Source organism: Bombyx mandarina, chromosome 07 (genome assembly GCF_030267445.1).
Source record: "Bombyx mandarina strain Sakado chromosome 07, ASM3026744v2".
Lineage (NCBI taxonomy): Eukaryota > Metazoa > Arthropoda > Insecta > Lepidoptera > Bombycidae > Bombyx > Bombyx mandarina.
In genome coordinates, this window is record NC_143214.1 from 7,276,089 (window position 1) to 7,296,426 (window position 20,338).

Here is a 20,338-nt window from a genome sequence, read left to right on the forward strand (position 1 = left end):
CCCCACGACCTCTCACAGCTGGAGTCCCGCAAGGCTCTGTTCTCTCACCCCTCCTATTTAGCTTATTCGTTAAAGATATTCCCCGGTCGCCGCCGACCCATTTAGCTTTATTCGCCGACGACACGACTGTTTACTATTTCAGTAGAAACAAGTCCCTAATCGCGAAGAAGCTTCAGAGCGCAGCCCTAGCCCTAGGACAGTGGTTCCGAAAATGGCGTATAGACATCAACCCAGCGAAAAGTACTGCGGTGCTATTTCAGAGGGGAAGCTCCACACGGATTTCCTCCCGGATTAGGAGGAGGAATCTCACACCCCCGATTACTCTCTTTAGACAACCTATACCTTGGGTCAAGAAGGTCAAGTACCTGGGCGTTACCCTGGATGCATCGATGACATTCCGCCCGCATATAAAATCAGTCCGTGGCCGTGCCGCGTTTATTCTCGGTAGACTCTACCCCATTATCTGTAAGCGGAGTAAAATGTCCCTTCGGAACAAGGTGACACTTTACAAAACTTGCATAAGGCCCGTCATGACTTACGCGAGTGTGGTGTTCGCTCACGCGGCCCGCACACACATAGACACCCTCCAATCTCTACAATCCCGCTTTTGCAGGTTAGCCGTCGGAGCTCCGTGGTTCGTGAGGAACGTTGACCTACACGACGACCTGGGCCTCGAATCTATCCAGAAATACATGAAGTCAGCGTCGGAACGGTACTTCGATAAGGCTATGCGTCATGATAATCGCCTTATCGTTGCCGCCGCTGACTACTGCCCGAATCCTGATCACGCAGGAGCCAGTCACCGTCGACGCCCTAGACACGTCCTTACGGATCCATCAGATCCAATAACCTTTGCATTAGACGCCTTCAGCTCTAACACTAGGAGCAGGCTTAGGGACCTCGGTAACCGTACTCGTCGAACTCGACAAAGAGTTCGCCGTGCAACCTAACCCATGAATCAGCTCGCTGAGTTTCTCGCCGGATCTTCTCAGCGGGTCGCGATTCCGATCCGGTAGTAGATTCATTCGCGAAGCAGCTACTCTTGAGCTGTTAGGTCTCCTTCGGAGGCGCTCGGGTAGCTGTTAGCAAATCCCACCCCTCCTGGCTGAGCCTTTGCTCGCCCACCTGTCCTGGTGAAACTGGAAAGGCCTCCGGGCCACCAGTAATCCTTCAATCATAAAAAAAAAAAAATGGTAGGACCACTTGTGAGTCCGCGCGGGTAGGTACCACCACCCCGCCTATTTCTGCCGTGAAGCAGTAATGCGTTTCGGTTTGAAGGGTGGGGCAGCCGTTGTAACTATACTTGAGACCTTAGAACTTATATTATCTCAAGGTGGGTGGCGCACTTACGTTGTAGATGTCTATGGGCTCCAGTAACCACTTAATATTGGGGGGGGCTGTGAGCTCGTCCACCCATCTAAGCAATAAATAAAAGGTATTCGTTGGTAGTCTAAAGGGCTACTCCATGTTCGCACGGATGTGTAGGTGAATTCACGGGCTCAGCCTGAGAGAATTTGCTAACACTAACCCTAGCAAGAGCAGTGCTTCGCTGAATCTACCACTGAATCGGAATCGCGACCCACTAACAAGATCGGGTGAGAAACTCAGTTGGCTGTGTTTGTGGGTTATGGTTGCACGCCGAACTTTGTCGTAACTGAAAAGTTTGATGGGGACGGTGACCGGGGTTCGTACATAACGAAATCTTTGAACATCATTTTCATTGACTTCAAGTTGTCCGATTTACTTGAAATTTTGCACACGCATTAAGGACCGATGATAATACATTAATCGCTATAATATCGTAACCGGTATCAACGGGTTAAAAAAAATTGTTATTTAAGTGTGTTTCTTTAGTTTTTATACGAACGAAATATACCATCTTAGGCTGTTCCACCTAACGTATGACTACTTAGCGGCAGAAATAAGCAACACAGTAGGTGAATTATAAACTGGATGTGTTTTATAATAAAACTATATTGCAATTTATGCCATCGGAACAAACTTCATCCATATTATCTGGAACCGCTGCGTTTACAGTGCAGTTCGTTTCCAGAGATCTTTTTGCCACGTACCAACCGGCTATGAAAAGAGCCCTCCACGGTTTTTCCCGAGCGCTATGACATGTCCTTCTTCAAACGAGTGGAGAGTATTAAGCGGTAGGCAGTGGCTTCGCTCTGCCCCTGGCATTGCTGAGGTCCATGGGCGACGGTAACCACTCACCATCAGGTGGGCTCTATGCTCGTATGCCTACAAGGGCAATAAAAATAAAAAAAATCTCAGGGTCACAAATCGCAACACAGTTAAGTGAATGCGAACATTACTTTCCAATTTCTAATATCTAAATGACTTTTAGTTTGAGTAAAAATAATTGATTTGTTTAAAGATTCTTTTATTTCGTGAGAATACAACCAGAAAATGTAACAAGAAGTACAACAGCTTAAATCTAAATATACAACGACTAAACATATTAACCACGTGACAACAGCGAAATGACTAGAACAAGATCTTCTAAAATTCAAATAATAATAACAATTACCGTATCATAGTTTTATACTTTTCAAAAATTTCAAAATTGAAGTTAAAAGTTAATGCTATAATAATAACAATTTTGTAAGTTTTCTCAGTATGAAAACTGAAATTTTAATTGTTTTTAAAGATAATAATATTGAAATATATATTCATTTATTTGGTAATAAAAATTAACGTAGCATAATTTTAAGGATCGATTATATTTTATATAGATACGATTTTGCTACTCTAGTTAACGAAATGTCTTTTTATTATTTTATTTTATTATTTTTCATTTTATTGCGTAAACGGGTGGTCCAACTCGCTATCCACCTGATATTAAGTGTTTACGGGGACTTATTCTTACCACACCGTGATAGCAGCCCCGACTTCGAGACCAGATATCAGGTCTCAGTCAAGTCAAGAATACACAAGTACTGGGGAGCAGAAGGTACCTACCGACCCCTTACAATACTTCTAACACTACAAGACACAAAATTGTAGGATCGGTACAACCTGTACTTCAGGACAAATAAATATACAAACTTGTCAGATAAAAGTTTTTTTTTCTTAAACAAAAGTCCATAGAATAGCTTCACTGACTAAACCGGTTTTTGATACACCACCACAACACAGGGTGTACAAAATATTCATTTTTAAATATCTATCATCAATTATTATTTTTATAACAATTCCTATGTATAGTATTCGTTCATCTACAAGATATTATTTGATACTATTAAAATTTAGATAACAATACAGATACATTTTAAAATGCAAAAGCATCCTAAATTTATATTAAACAATGACAAAATCCGGATGTTTAGGCACATTTTGATACAAGAAAATTATATATGTATACACAATTTAACCTTCGGTCAAATTTCAGATAAAACTTGACCTAATTTAATATTTTAGATAAACACATAAACATCATCACTATCAACACAAACGTCCCTTGATATTAGGCAATTACCATTAATTATAATAAATTATCAATATTGTGTGATATGAAGTTATTGTTTCATTGTAGCATAAGCAATTAATCATTACTTGATTGGTTTTCGAAACTGTCAAAAATATTTCGCGCCTTCTTTATATTAATCGTTCGTAACTTTGAGATCCACTGGTTTGGCATTAATTATTATTATTCATAAAAAATATTGATTTCTTGTTTTTTTTTTGTATTGTCCTTGTAAGCAGACGAGTATACGGCCCATCTGAAGATGAGTGATTACAGTCGCCAATGGACCTCAGTAACACTAGATGCAGAGCTAAGCTAACTGCCAACAAATTTTATGTCATACATTATAAATTATACATATTTAAATGCACGAAAATGCTTTAAAAGAATTATATATAGACCATTTATAATTTTTGTTCTCAAATTCACCATTACCCTTGCAAATTGCGTTACCTTTCCATAATGATTAGACAGAGACAAAATAAAAAATTGTGCAAATCGTCGTTTGTTGAACGCAATTTAATTGACTATTCACTAAACAACTATACGTATTCTTAAGTTAATTCAGACGCACGTGTAATGAATCGGATAGTTCCCGGCAGTGATGCGGCTCTTGTTCAGTTCAGTGATAAAGGCAATAGTTTCTATTCACATTAACAACTGTGCTTCTCAAATGTTAACACAAGCACATAATATATAAATAGGAACTAAAACTCATTTTAAAAATTTCTTCCATTTGTAATTATTTGGATACTAATGTTTTGTTTTTTTCTTTCAATATCCAAATCAAACATTTCGAATGTTTACATGAAATTATATTATAAAACTAAAATATCTGTTATTAAATATGAATTCTTTTGTATTATACTTATTAATAAATATTATTTAACCCTATGGAACATTTTTTTCTACTCTTTGCGTTCTACGATTTTATCTATTTCTATGATTTTATCATTAGCACTTGTAAAATTTATATGATGATTTATTTATTACATAATATGGCTAATAACGCTGTATTCTAGTAACTCGTAAAGTGTGGCCGGCCTTATTTACGTTTTATCTAGATTCTAAAGAATATATTTTCTATTTTTTTTTTCTAATAAATATCGAACATCAAACAACTTGTTGAGACTTATGTGAATAATTTTCGTCAAGTTTTAATGTAATTTCGAAGTATAGACCTGATTAGTAGTAGACCATGATTAAGGAAACAAATTATGTTTGATTAAGTTAAATTTTGTGAATGAATTATCAAGTCGATTGAAATTCTCCATATATTTGTCCAGTGAAGCATACGATAACTAAACACAAAATATCAATTTTTCATAGACGTCATAAGCGTGTATGTATTAATATACGCGAAAACATACAGAAAATGCGTGTAAATGAATAAGGTAGTAGTTATTGATTCAATGCTGCATAGCATCAACAGTTTCGCCGACTAGAAACAAGACTGTTACATCTATAGATAAGAAAACAATCTAAATACAAATGCAATTATCAATATCAATAAATATTAAATACATACAATTCGTCGACTGACCCCAAAATTGCACAACACTAAATTACGCATTGTGTCTTTCGATTCGTATTTCGGAAAGTAGTTTGCTCACTAAAACTCCAGTGCTAATTGGTAGTGTTTATCTCGGTTCCTAGATGGCAGCACTGTTGCAATTATAGTCTAGGAGCTATCAAGCCGCTCATCATGTCAAACGTGTTCCCGTCGGGGGCGAGCTTGGTCTCGCCGGCCGCGGTGTTGACCAGCAGCCAGCCCGCCTCGTCCACACCGATGACGGTGCCCACGACCGGGCTTGAGCCGTCGTCGGTATGCACGCGGATCTCTTCCCCGCTGTAAAAAAATTCGAATAGAACATTTTAAATTCAAAATTCGAAAAGCTAATTCTAAATTTAAACAATTCTATATTTTATATAATATTCTCTTATAAGCTATCCGGTTTTTTTAAATAGTTTATTACAACATTGAAAATCACTTAAATGTAGCCCGCCTACGAGATTTGAGATAATTTTTGTAATTGTATTTAATTTTCACAATATAATAATCATAATTTACTGGCGGTAGGGCCTCTAGTGAGCCCGCACGGGTAAGTACCACCGGCCTGCCTATTTCTGTCGTGAAGCAGTAATGCGTTTCAGTTTCAGGGCAGCCGTTGTAACTATACTCAGACCTTAGAACTTATATCTCAAGGTAGATGGCGGTATTTACATTTTAAACGTCTATAGGCTCCGGTAATAAAAAAAATTAAAATTTAAACGCGGTTCCGTAAGATACTTCTTATAGCATGAACTTATTTTCCTGTCCCGCCAATCGGTCCATCCAGAAATTAGAACAGACAGACAGAGACATTAAAACGTTAAGCAACCCACGTGTGAAGCCAGTACTCGTAGTACAGCCGCAAGAAGGCCTCGATGCCCGCATCGGCCGCCAGCTGGTCCAAGGTCCGCTCCAACTGGGTGCAGTAGCGCGCTAGGAACTTCTCTATGGACATGGGGGCCAGGGCCGCGCCGTGCGCCTCGTTGTACTCCTCGATGATGTCGTTGACGCACGTCGTCGGCACCTTGTTTGATATGTTCACACCGGTCCCTGGGGAATTTCGAATGTATATTCAAGATTATTCACGTTGTTTATAAAAAAACTAATCGTGTCACAATGTTTGTCCGCGATGAACTTTTAAGTTATTTAACCAATTTTAATGAAACTTCGCACACTATGTGTAATCTGGTTCGACTTAAGAGATAGGATAAGTTTTAACTCAATTTAGTATGATTACAATATATATTTTTTGCAAATTATTTGTTTCATACATGACATACGGTTATAATCTGTGATCTCCCGAGGTTTTTAATATTAAATATATTCAGTCTAAACGATTGATTTATGCTATAATTTGTATATACATAATAATTATTATATATATTAATATAATATGATTTATGCTATAATTTGTATATCCATAATAATTATGTATATACAAGTCCTTTACGGGTTCCTGATATTAATATAATAATTTGTATGTTCGATTGTGTGTTTGTTTTGTTCAGATCAGCTTTCGATACCTATGTTGAGGATGACGTCATCGCCCATGCAGTTCGCTGTGGTGATGGTGCCGCCAATTTTGACATCCCGGCCGTAGTAGATGTCATTAGGCCATTTTATCCTAGAAATATATTGAATTAAAAACAATTAGGATTATAATTCGTTTTGTACATGATAAGCTTTTTTGTGGCCACATCGGTCAACCAACTAGAACGTAAAGCATTTGTATTTAGAAACCCTTTATTTGAACGCGATTCGATTTATTGTTTTTGTTTTCGTGTATTATAATATATTTGAATGTAGTTCGAAATAATAGGGATTGATTCTAAGATAATACCTAATGTCTAAGTTTTCGTAGTTCGGTTGGCATCGTATGGCTTGTACCGCTGCGAGGGCGGCCGCGTGCTGTAGCAGCGGCGTCGATGGAGACATCTTGTGCCATATCTGTAGACGAAAATTAAATTCAGCAAAGCCATGAAAATTAATATGTAATATAGTTATGGATAGTTTAAGAATCACTCATGTACTCATGTACGGAATGCATTTTTTTTTCTGTTTTTTGTTTTATTGCTTAGATGGGTGGACGAGCTCACAGCCCACCTGGTGTTAAGTGGTTACTGGAGCCCATAGATATCTACAACGTAAGTGCGCCACTCACCTTGAAATATAAGTTCTAAGGTCTCAGTATAGTTACAACTGCCTCGCCCTTCAAACCGAAACGCATTACTGCTTCACGGCAGAAATAGGCAGGGTGGTAGTACCCACCCGCGCGGACTCACAAGAGGTCCTACCACCAGTAACCATTTAGGATGACATGTGATGAGACGCAATGACAATGAGGTTGGTAAGAGAGTTTTAACTATGAATTTGGAAGATTTTAGAGGAAGAGGTAGATCTAAGAAAAAATGAATTAATGGAACGAGCGAAGAAATTATATATAATAGAGGATTATGGAAGGAGAAAACATATAGCGCCGACCCCACGTGACTGGAAGGGCAGGTTAATGATGAATGATGATGACTCATGTACTCATAAAAGCAGGTTTATAATATTCCGCTACGACTGTGAAGGAATCCTGCGTTTAGCACTCTGCCTGAGGGATAGTTTTTGAGGGACTTTCAGGCAGCGCACATGAGGTATTTTTGAGGCAAGATTGGACTTCTTTATAGTGTGGCTGAGACATTATAGGCCTCACAAAAGTCCGTTTATGTATACACCCATAGAATAGTATGGCATAGGAGGTGATAGTCGCTCATGGGGCTTTTTAAACAGCATAACGCAGTAAACGTGTTGGTTGCGCGCGGGACTAGTAATAGTAGGCGTAGTGAATTATTGGGATGGCGCCACCTTTGGAATTTGTTAGTTACTAATTACCGAGACTATCCAAAGCGTGGTTCTAACTCCCGGTCGATAACGCTTCACCGCTAGCTGCCTAGATGGCGGCACATGTAGTATAGTGCATGTACCTACGCAAAAGTTACGTGAGCTTTGTCACCCCCCCCCCCGCGTGCTATCATCACCGATGCCCGCACGACATTTACTGGCAAGGTGTACAGGTGAGTGCAAGTTCCTTTAATTTATTGCCATTTTATTGCTGCTTCAGTGTGATTATTCGCCCGCCCGCTCGCTTATATGTATTTAGTTTTATATCTTTAGTCTAGTTACTAGCTTTTTGTTTACCGCAATATAGTTTTACCGCTCCGCCAATTATAAGTGACGAATATTTGACACATACCGCTTAGGACGGCTATTTATACGCCTTTCTACCCCCGCTTTATATGCTCCCGCCGCAGGAGGGCTATTTACACGCCCTCTTGCTACCCCACGTTTTAAAGGGTAGGTGAACTCACGGTCTACTTGTAATGTCGGATCTTTCGACCCTCAAAAAGGCACTAAAGGAATTCCTAATTGGGAAAGTTGAGTAGACGTGACCTGCACGGATATGGAGGCCTGTCCGAGCGGTGACAGCCAGGTGTTCCCCCCCCTGCCCCGCGCGGCGGCCTGCCTCCCCGCCACCGCCCCCGCGCCGTGCGCGAGCGGCTGTGACGTCACGCGCATCGTGGACGACATCACCTCCGCGTACACCACCAGCCGACCCACGCACCGGCTACTCAGATTCTGAAATACAATATTATTATTTTTATTTTTTTCTATTGCTTAGATGGGTGGATGAGCTCACAGCCCACCTGGTGTTAAGTGGTTACTGCAGCCCATGGACATCTACAACGTAAATGCGCCACCCACCCTTGAAACCGAAACGCATTACTGCTTCACAGCAGAAATAAGCAGGGCGGTGGTACCTACCAGTGCGGACTCTCAAGAGGTCCTACCACCAGTACGAATAGGTACCATTAAGTATTGGTATGATCAGTGTTAAGAATACTGCAGAGTTAATAACATTATTAACTTACGTCAAAGTACTCGACGGTGGAGAAGTTGTCGGGACATTCGTAGACGTGGACTGGCAAGAAATTTTCCGAGGGGGGCTGCCTGGGCGCTTCCCCTCTCAAGCACCACTGCACCTCGAGATCCCCCAACTGCTGAACGCGGGCGCCGCCGTCCACCGCCGGACACCAGCGCTCCACTTGCGACAACTTGTGCTGTCAATGCCACATGTCAATAATCGTCAGCTGTCATCATCAACCGTTCAACATATTCGAAGATAAAAACAGAGCATCACAATTTAATAAGATTAGATAGGGTGTTTATTGTCACAAAAAAAAAAACAAATTAAAACAAAATATATTCTGATTTTAGTTTACATGCAACACGAACTTTATTTCATTTTAGTAACAGCCAAATTCAGTTTCAGTTAAAATAGTAGTATTTCGAAAAAAAAATCATAAATTCCAATGACAGTTTACAGATTATATCAGTTGAAAATAATAAATTTATTTTATTAAATTAATTAAAAATAAAACCTTTTATGATAGTCAACTTTTATTATAATTTCGTGAAGATCTCGTTACAAAGTGTATTCGTATCAAAAATTTCATCTACCGTCGATCGACTAACATATTGTCCTCCAAAAGATTGCAAAGCCAATGTCAAAAATATAATTTTCATAACGTTTTACTGATACCATAATAACTCACTAATCACAAAACAACGATAGACTATTTGTGCAATAATTTAAATGCAAAGCTTTCTCCACATCATTAGCCGTAAACCCAATTAATGTGCAGTTTTCTACCTTTTATTTGTTAAAGTGTATCGATTAATAATAGCCCAAAAATGATTCACTCATCTGAAGATTCCAACGAAATTAATGAAATTTACCTATATTCAAAACCTATGTATGTATGATATATTTTTATATTATAAATGTCTTAAATGTGGCCCAAAGGATAAGATGGATCTAATACTAAATTTACGAGTACCAAACTTTCTGATGAAATTTATACGTGACAAATATTCCCAAATGACTTCCACGGTGAAGGAATAACATCGGGTAATTAAAATCGAACCCGCAAACAATTATAATTTGCTTTATCACTGGTGATAGGGCGTGTTATGAGTCCGCACGGGTAGGTATCACCACCCTGCCCATTTCTGCCGCGAAGCAGTAATGCTTTTCGGTTTGAAGGGTGGCGCAGCCGTTGTAACTATACTTGAGACCTTAGAACTTATATCTCAAGGTGGTTGGCGCATTTAAGTTATAGATGTCTATGGGCTCCAGTAACCGTTTAACACCAGGTGGGTTGTGAGCGCGTCCACCCATCTAAACAATAAAAAAAAGTAATTATCCAGTCAGTAATGTGCAGTTTTACAATTTGTTTATTATCAACTTAGACTGACATTTAGATGAATTTAAAGTTGGAATCTCCAGTGAGGAGCAAGCGACACTTATAGCGTTAAAAGAGCGACGTGCGAGCGGTGTTCTCACCCATCACACCGTCAAGTGGCCGGCGCCCGACGACGGCCACGCCCCCTACACAACAACACCCGCTACGTCATTTGTGGTTAAACTCATACCGTTCAAGGCACTTTGTCATTTATTTGTTCATTAATATTTACGTTAAAATTTATTGCTGAATTTGAATGTTTTGTGGTTATAAGACAATAAACGATCGATAACGCGTATTGCTACTCGAAATTTGCAGTTTATAAATTAGACTTTAGAAGTAATGGACAAAAGCAATTGCACATTACTTCTAAAAATAGTTACTTAGCAAATATGAATTTCAATTAAGGTTGTAATTTTTTATTAACTGATCATATTTATGTACATTAATTATATCGAGGGGTGAAAGATTATTTGGTTTAATCGACATTTCGCTTAATACCTACGCGACATTTATATTTCAGTATCAGCATCAACAGTCCGATATTTTTAATTGACCTTCAATCATTTTAACCCCATTCAAATATCTGAAGAAGTTTTTTTGTTACGATATTTTTTCAGAATTTTGAACTTTAAATGACTGTTGTAAAGTCGCAAAAATGTCGCTCAAACCCTAACCCTAACAAACTAGCCCTTTCACCCTCGATATGCACGTGTATGCAGAGACAACAATTTTTTCCATATTTTATTTAGTTTTCAATTACGGAATATAGACGATAGTTGTAGGTATATTTGCGTTTCGTTTGGTTATTCAAAGATAAACAAAGTGTCGTGAAATCGGCAAAGGGAAGTGATTCAGTCAAATTAGATGATTTGTTAGCACTAAACCAAATGACGGTGTTTCTATGAAGCCTCGTGAATTGCCTTTTTGTTTGTCTGTTACATGATCGACATTACATACGAGAAAAGGACTAATTAATTCAAAATACATTGCTCGACACAAACTCTTCTAGACATATCCATCATTCTGCCTATATGTTTCATTCGAAAGTTTACGCTCAAAACAAGTCTATAGTTGAGAATTCCAGCGATTTCTAAATAAATGGTGATGCACAAATGTTACGAGACCATAATATAGCTACTCACAACATGGTTCCCGAGGAAAAATCCTCTGGTGTATTCGACTTGTTTGAATTCCGCCGGATCTTTTACGTGCAAACCTAGAATCTCTCCGCATATCTTGTGCAATATCCCCAAACGAGCTACGTTACTTTCGGCTGCTTCTTCGCCCAAATAGTCGCTTGGATCCGCTTCTAAATGAATCTTGAAATTTAAACAAGAACATTTAAAATTTATAGATCCATATTTGAAACATATTAGATATTTGAAATTATTCAAAATAATGTTTATCTCGTTAATAGTCGCTGACAAACCAAAATCTATGCTATGTGGAAAAACTCTATTTTGAATTAACGAGTAAAAACATTTTCGTATAAAAATTTATATGAAAGTGAATTTTTAGGAACTATATAAAATGAAAGCTATAGATTAATATTAAATCTATAGACGCATAGCAGTTTTTTTTTATACGGTAGTTAGGGCTGTCAACTATACGAAAAGGTCAAAAAGTCAAAATCTCAAAAATTGCACATAGCAGATTTTGGTTTGACAACGACGTAATGTTTTCCTCAAATTTTGAGTTATTGATATACATAATTACAAATACGAAGGTCACGATTTTAAAGTACCTACATACATACTTATGCAGAAACGTCGAAAATAATAGTGTCAAAAAGTCGATAAAGGCAAGATTAAACCGTATATACTAGTATTATTAACTACATATATACTATAGGTACCTACTACTTATACAACACAAGATATTTGACAAATGCTTGAATCTCGCTTACGACATTTTCAATGAAACAAAGCCGTTGGGTTCGTATAATTTTTCACATTAGTATAACATAAGAAGACAATATAAGACTTGGCTTAAAGGTGACATTACCAGGTCATAAATTATTCGAAAAAAAAACAAGATTTTTTTCAAGTGCCTTGCTTAATAATATGTACATTTTGTTGTTATATAAGTTATACATACAGGTAGCAAATGACATCTACGAATATTTTTGCAGGTGTTTATTTATTGATCAAAATTGATACCTAAGGGATTTTGAAACAGTGATCCGGCTAGTTAATAGCATACCTGTGAAAATATAGCAATTCCACTATTAGTCAGATCGGTGGCCTGTAGCAATGACGGTGTGCGCCAAGTCTCTTCCGACGCTAACACTTGTATGTCCAACTCGTGCCCAGGGTGGCCGGTATATTTAGAAGGCCTGTTTATTATTATTATTATTTTTTTATTGCCTTTGCAGGCAGACGAGCATACGACCCACCTGATGGTGAGTGGTTACCGTCGCCCATGGACTTCAGCAATGCCAAAACATTAACAAATATCCCAAATATTAACAAATATTTGGGATATTTTTGAAGTGAAACTTCTAATGCGACTTCCAACAAGGTTGCGTTAATCGTTTAACGCTACCATGGAATGGATAGAGACAAAGCGAGAGTGAATGCGTGGCACTCGAATGCATGTACGTAGTATATCTGTTACGGGCCAGCACGACGTTAGCAACGAATAGCGTCCAATATTTTAATGAAGTATTTAAAAAATATTTAATTTTCCATCTATATTTTAAATATATATAATATAAATGTTGAAGGTTTCGCATCTCTTATACACAGCAATCTTAATTAAGGATGAAAAATCAAGAAAGCCACAATACTACAAACATCGAAAAAGAAGTTTCACTTCATTTACGTGCTCTAAGTTGTACGCGCACCATTTTTTTTTAAGTCTCCTAAATAGCTAACTGTGGCCTTCAGATGATGTCATTACGATCAATGATAAACATGCTTCATTAAAATTTGTCTCTGTATATTTCTCTATATACAGGGTACAAGGAAACGTTGCCCAAACATGATGACCAAGATTTAATTGATAACAAAAATAATATAACAATAAAATAGCAACTAAAATTTATGCTGATTAACATTTTTTTAGCTACACGCCATACGAATTGGATTAAGGATTAGCTGACTAGAGAGATTCGCTGTCTCGTATCTTGTAAACGTGCCTTTACATTGGTCATAGAAAACTGGCAATGTACTAAATTTTATGCGTTGTATAAAGCAAAACTTTGTCATTCTTAGGTATAAATAAATACATAATATATTATACATAATATATTATAATAGTACAATTAAGTTAGCAATGTTACAGTTTACACCATGAGCAGTAATAAAAAAACAAAGCGAAAATATTTTAACAAATTAATATTGATCTCTGCCTAAATAAGTAAATCCCCTTATCGGGTCTAGGAATGGTCACTTTACACCTCACTACATAATTAGTATGTGAGAAGAAAACTAATTATAATAAATTATGTAATTCCATACATTTCACTTACTTACTACAGCAGCTTAGCAATCCAAAAAGAACTCTCCGACATTTATATTGTGTACTTTTAATGTATAATTTTTTAATCTGATTAATTCTATTTCACTACGACTACAAATCAAATATGTATTTTTAATAAAATTGTGATGTGAAATGTGAAAAGATTAACTGAATTAGTGTTATATGTTTAAGAAATATGTTTCAATATTAGACTAGTTAAATCTAGTTTTGGTAGTAAAATATTCGATTCTCTAGCTACTAATGAGCATGCTATGATTTTTTATTTTAAATACAAGTTGAACATAATTAAGATTCTTAAGTTTCTACAGTACTGCATAAAATTAGAATATCTATATTATTTTTACCAAAAAATAATGTTTTGTTTTGACAATGGAGGTAGTTCAAAATTTCACCAAAAAAAAAGAACACCTATGAAGAATGAAGAACAGAAAATTGCAGAAATAGTTAAAAGATTTGCATACCGAGTCATATTATTTTCTTGACTTGCTCTGTGAACAGCAAGATCATGATCAGCAAGAGAAGAGGACAGTGTTTAAAAGAAAGGGAAATAAAGATTAAAAAAAAACTTACTGTCTATCACTTTCTGTGGAGAACTGTTTCTTTGCAGGCGAGGCTTGGTAACAGAATATATGATGTTTCATTTTCACGGACTTCCATTTGTCGTATGTGAACTGGACTATTTCGTTTTCTCGTACCTATAAAGTGGTTTATTAGTATAGATTACTGTCGTCTTAACGAAATATTTCTGCAGTGAAGCATTCATTTATCCCAGTTTGATAATAATTCATCATCATCATCATCATGCTTTCCTATTACCCTCTGCTGGGGTGTAGGGCTCGAATCAAATTTTTCCATTTATATCGGTCTTGGGCAGTCTGTTCTAGCTCCTCCCACGTCATGCCCAAGACCCCTAGCTCCTGCTCCACCGAGCGACGCCAAGTTGTTAATAAGTATTAGTTTATTGATTAATAATTATTAGTTTATTGAAAATAATTAGTTACTATATAATTGACAATAGTCCAGTATAGAGACACAAGCAATGAGTTTGTAAGAGACGCACTATGAACTGGTCTCTGAATTTACAGCAGTACAAAAAAGATGAAACTCATAGCCCACCTAGTTTATCTATACTAACTAAACCTGAATAAGCTCTCAATAAATGATAACATTTGGATATGTAATTAGATTTTGGTGTTGGTTAACCTTACATACATGTATTTTTTTATAGCTTTGATGGGCTGACGAGCTCGCGGCCCACCTGGTGTTAAGCCTGGTGTTAAGGTGGAGCCCATAGACATCTACAACGTAAATGCCGCCACCCACCTAAGGTGTCGGTTTTTACAGTACAACGGCTACCCCACCATTGCACCGGACGTCTTATCCTTTAGGCCACGACGAATTAGGTAGGCAGCGGCTTGGCTCTGCTCCTGGCATTGCTGAAGTCCATGGGCGACGGTAACCACTTACCATCAGGTGGACCGTGTGCTTGTCTGCCAACATGGGCAATATTTTTTTTTTTTTTTAAATAAACGCAAGTGTTTCAGACCTCGGCCGTCTTGTAGTAGGGAAGTACTGAGTGCAGCAGGTCTGAGCAGAGCGCGAGCAGTCTACCGCCGTCGAGCAGGTGCGCCAGCAGCAGCGCCGCGCCCCGACCCGCGCACCCCGCCACCGCCACCAGAGCCGCGCGCCCCCGCCACGCGCCCGCCTCCAGCGCCGCCCGGGACACGCTCTGCACCGTGTACCTGTGCACGCACCCGACCTTCACTCCTACTCATTCGACACATTTAAAAACTACTGGTGGTCCCGCAGTAGTCGAAATTCGACTATAATTAATTGAAATTATAAGTTTGAACATTATGATGGTTCTATTGTCAAAGACTATTAGACTTCTTTATTCACAGATTTCGCCAAGACTACACTATAGACAAATAATATTAAAGATAAACAATTTGACCACAGACTTTAAGCAATAACAAAAGGTTGACAATAAACAAAGAGTATGTATAAATGTGTGTGTGTGTGTGTGTCAAATACATGATAGTGTGTGTAATATTTTTTTTATTAATTTAATGTATTATTAATACATAATTAAAAAAACATATTAGTATTCTGCACTCCTCTATATTCTCTATAAGTGTGGGAAATTTCATTTTTCTCCGTCCGCGCAATTTTCGTAAAAAGGGGTACAAAGTTTTTGCTTCACGTATTAATATATAGATAAGCACCCAAAATATAACTATGATTAATTGAATATGGGTTATTTCTACTTATCGGTTTTTTCCCTGCCTGTTCTTGTAACCTCGAGGGGTTATACTTAACGTGATCATTTTTTTTTCGTGTCAAAGCGGGACGTCTACGTAATTTCATATATAAATAAATACATATGTAGGGTACGTCGGGGTAAGATGTAATATTTAAGTGCAAAATTTAAAAAAAAGGGTTTAAAAAAAGACTTGAAATAAATTATTAAGGTATCTTACCCTCACTGACATTTAAGTTCTTACGCCAAATTGCCCTTAAAATAATATTTATAAATAATTTCGCAACAAAAAACTACGTTTCTACAGCAAAATTAGAGTTACTTTAGTATGTATTTTCTAATACAATATGGATTTGGGTTAAGTGTTCGGTAAGTTTCTAGTAAAGACATGCACAACAGATAAATGAAAACGGGACAATTTTGTTCTCGTAGGGGACAGCTGGGCGGACAGCCTGAAAACGGGACAATCCCGCCCAAAGCGGGACGTATGGTCACATTAGTTATACTAGATTCACAGTATTTCACAGAACGAGAAGGTGAGCTCACGGGGTTCTAACCTGAGGACGTTGCTAACATTAGCCCTAGCAAGAGCAGTGCTTCACAGAATCTACCACCGGATCGGAAACGCGACCCATTGAGAAAATCCGGCGAGAAACTCAGTGGGCTGTGTCTGTGGGTTAATTTACTCGCCGAGCCCTTCGTCGCAAGCGAAGGGATCGACAAGAACGATGACCGGACTCATCGGTAATAAGTCTGTCTGCTAAAGTAATATCAAAAATAAATTCCGATAGAACCAATAGGGGTGTTTTAATAACTTTACTAGCACTACGTCTTGTAAATTGGATAATTTCAATAATCTTTTTTAGTTAAATATATTTAATTACTTCTTATATGTATTGTGTTGTGTAATAATGAACTCCCCTAAACTGTGTATCCAGAGCATTATTACATCTCCATCTCAAACAATTTTCAGCAGTGAGAAGGGGGCTGTGCCTAGTATTGCCAAAGTCTATAAGTGACCACTCAAGATCTAGTGAAAATATATTTGGTTTTAAGCATTAAATAAATTATGTAAGTTTATGTTAAATGTATATATGTACATATTGTATAATAATATGTTTATTGTGTAAGTATCAACTCTGCTCTCTTTTTTACAAAGGTAAAGTAACCAAGCGTGAATAGGTGTAACAATGACTATAATGAAATATGAACGTGTAAAATCGACCAAGCTAAAGGAGTAAGGCATGTCCATTATTTATTAGTTTTCTAGGTTGATGTATTCACCTAAATATGAAAGATAAATGAAAGTTTATTAATTTATAATATATGAACATTGTATTATTGAAATTTTGAGTTTACCACAAACCTGGTAAACTATAGTATTTGTTGCTTCAAATTAACACCCATTTGTCTACATGGTGTATAAATATAATTGGTTTGTTTATTTTATTGTTAGTTTGATTTATAGGACTATATGATTGTAAACGATTGTTAGTTTTATTGCAAGAAAAAAATATTATTGATTAAGAATAATAATTACTATTTAGAGATAATTCTAAAATCTCTTATAACTGCTTGTTATTAGTAAACTTTAGAAACTATTTAACCCATAGTAAAGGTTAAGTTTAAAACAGGTTTATGCTCATGGACATATGGCAGGCAGAACTTAATTTTGATACCTGAGCAAGCAGCAAAGCATGTCAGTTGCTGCTACTTACAAAGCTCTTCTATTATAATAAAGATGAAGACACTCACACTCACCTATCGCAGTCCAAAACTTTTTTCAATGACGCTTCTAAATTATCTCTAGCAACTAAACTATCAGAATAAACCAATACATTTGGTGATTTAGTATTTACTAATGGACGGGAAGTTTTTGCAGACTTTGGAGTGCTCTGCTGTGATGAGCTAGGCTTATGTTCATCTTTAACTTTTGAAGTAGATTCTAAAGGAATTACTTTTCTTGGTCCAGTAGTACTGACTATCCTTTTATGAGTTGTCACTGATTTGATTTGACTTGATATGTTTAGTAACGATGTGGATAGTTGGCTTGTTCCTTTCTTGAGGTCTAGTTTTAAGCTGGACTTCTTTGGAGTAATATTATGTTGAATCTCAACAGTTACATTCTCCAGAACCACATCTTTGTCATCTGTTTTTGTGTCTACTTGTATAGTCTCTATTTGCTCTATAGGTTTTTCTTCACTTTGAATGACATCAGAACTTTTTTCTATTATATCTCCTTCAGTTTCATCTTCAGCGGAAAGTGACCTGCCAGTGTTGACACTGACATCGGCCAAAGTGACACTTCTTCTACTGAGTGATGTAGTTTCTTGCAGTGAATCATAACTACCATTCATTTGAGCTGTGGTGGATCTAACTTCAGACTTTATATCAACAACTTTTGATAGTTTCCTTAGTAATGCTGCATGGACCGACCACTGAAACTCTAAGGGATTCTTAAGATTGTTCTGAATGTCAGTTCTTAAGCTTCTCATTGATGCATCTACAGCTTTGTTAGGGTCTCCAGATATTTGCACGGCTAAAAAATTAATTTGGATACATTTTAGGTATCACAAAAAATTGTTGCATTATTTTGTATTATTGTGATTTTTTTTTAAATGGGTTTAAATTTTTTTATGGACATATAATTAACTTACTTTGTATCCTAACAACTGGCAAGTTATGATCTATCACAAATTCTCCACCAACAAATTGAAATCCAATCACAGAGAGATGCTCAATGTTAGTTTTTAGGACTATGGCCAGATGAGATCCAGCCTTCCAAGCAATAGGTTGTCCCATTGACTCTAACTGGAAAATTGAATGAGAAGGAATTAATATTTCAGTTTATATTGTAATCAATAGCACATATTTCATTTAAAATAATATCAGTTATAATATAATTTATATATAATAATACTTTATAAGTAAACTGAAATAATATTATTTTAATCTTACAGTTGTAACATTTGGACTGCTATCTTCATGAGGATCCATTTCACATTCAAAAAGGATGTCAACATCTAAATCAGTCACTGGAGACTGATCACTGGATCCAAGTGGCATACCTCCAGAACAAGTCACCCAATCACTGATTTCAATGCACTGTGTTGGTTTCATACTGCATATTCGTGTTTTATTTGTGTAATCAAGAAGGTCACAAAGATATGCATTTTTAGGATTGGTGCAGAGTTTTGAACTGAGTGTTGGAGTTTCTGTAATGTAAAATAATATTTTTGTTAAGTAAATTGAATTGGTGGATAAATTCAATAGTAATTAAATAATAAATTTTAAGTGTATTATAAATGCATTTTGAATATTTATGTAACCTATTGTAAGTATCATTAAATAATAATATATTTAAGAATAAATTCGTTAATGTTTACCTGCTGCATTTTCAGGCACTTTACAAAATGCAACGCTAGTGTTTCCACTCAAGAATTCCAGTAGACGAGCTCTGAATGAGCGAATTCTCCAAGTTTTTATAAAAGTCATAGCAATATAAATTGGCGTAAAGAGCATTATGATTATTTATGATAGACAACCCGAATCCAACAAATATTTATTAGTTCTTCGAGTTATATAAATAATATCTCACTTGCATGTTGCCAAAAAATAAGGTTCAATAAAAGAGTTATTGATTCTAAAGTCCACCACTGCAGTGTGTTGTACTTCTTTGATAAACTATGTAAAGCTATATGAACACCTGCAATTTTTCTCCAACACGAGATAGCTTTTGTTGTTTATTATACTTATACACATATTTCACAATTTTTTTAGTTAATTTACAAATTATTTAATTAAGTATATTGTATAAACTACTGGCAGGTACATATTACCTATTACCTATCCACACTTAAAGGCAGATTTATATTAAGTCAGTAACTAAGGTCAGTGCTGGCGCTGAAAACTGACCCATACGATTTATACGCAGTCAGTATTTCTTCAGTAGTCGAGGATATTTGTTATGGTGTACACACGTTCGTAAAGTCAGTGTGGAAAAATGAATTCTCGAAAACAGCGAAAAATCAGAGTTAATAATTTGTTGCCAAAATGTACCTTTGTCATTACACAGGTACATTTTCAATTGATGCAAGAACTAACTGGTATGTTAGAAGAAATATCTAAAAAGAACCGAATTTGGGTAAGAGAATGTTTAAGTGACAGCTATCATACTGGAGGCTCAGCTCTGTTGTTAACCCAGGTGAGAATTGAAGATCCTAGGGAATACAAACTGGCTTTGACAATGACGCCAAAAGACTTTGATGATATGCTTATGA

The 20,338-nt window shown here is 36.7% G+C and overlaps 1 protein-coding gene across 2 annotated transcripts; it reads right to left on the bottom strand.

Moving 5' to 3' along the window:
- Nucleotides 1–2,372: 2,372 nt before the first annotated feature.
- Nucleotides 2,373–20,088, bottom strand: Hcs (holocarboxylase synthetase-like protein). 2 transcript variants are annotated; one of them, XM_089728657.1, is made up of 15 exons: nt 19,445–20,088; nt 19,017–19,273; nt 18,716–18,869; nt 17,820–18,597; nt 15,345–15,540; nt 14,369–14,493; nt 14,260–14,286; nt 12,518–12,650; nt 11,458–11,634; nt 8,939–9,127; nt 8,460–8,645; nt 6,865–6,971; nt 6,548–6,648; nt 5,858–6,074; nt 2,373–5,321 (listed from the first exon to the last, which is right to left on the bottom strand). In XM_089728657.1, the coding sequence occupies exons 1-15, from the start codon at nt 19,578–19,580 to the stop codon at nt 5,147–5,149; spliced, it is 2,958 nt and encodes a 985-aa protein (XP_089584783.1). In that variant the 5' UTR covers nt 19,581–20,088; the 3' UTR covers nt 2,373–5,146. The 2 variants fall into 2 exon arrangements, with proteins under 2 accessions (XP_089584783.1, XP_089584784.1); XM_089728658.1 differs by lacking the exon at nt 14,260–14,286 and having other exon boundaries at nt 19,445–20,087.
- Nucleotides 20,089–20,338: the final 250 nt, after the last annotated feature.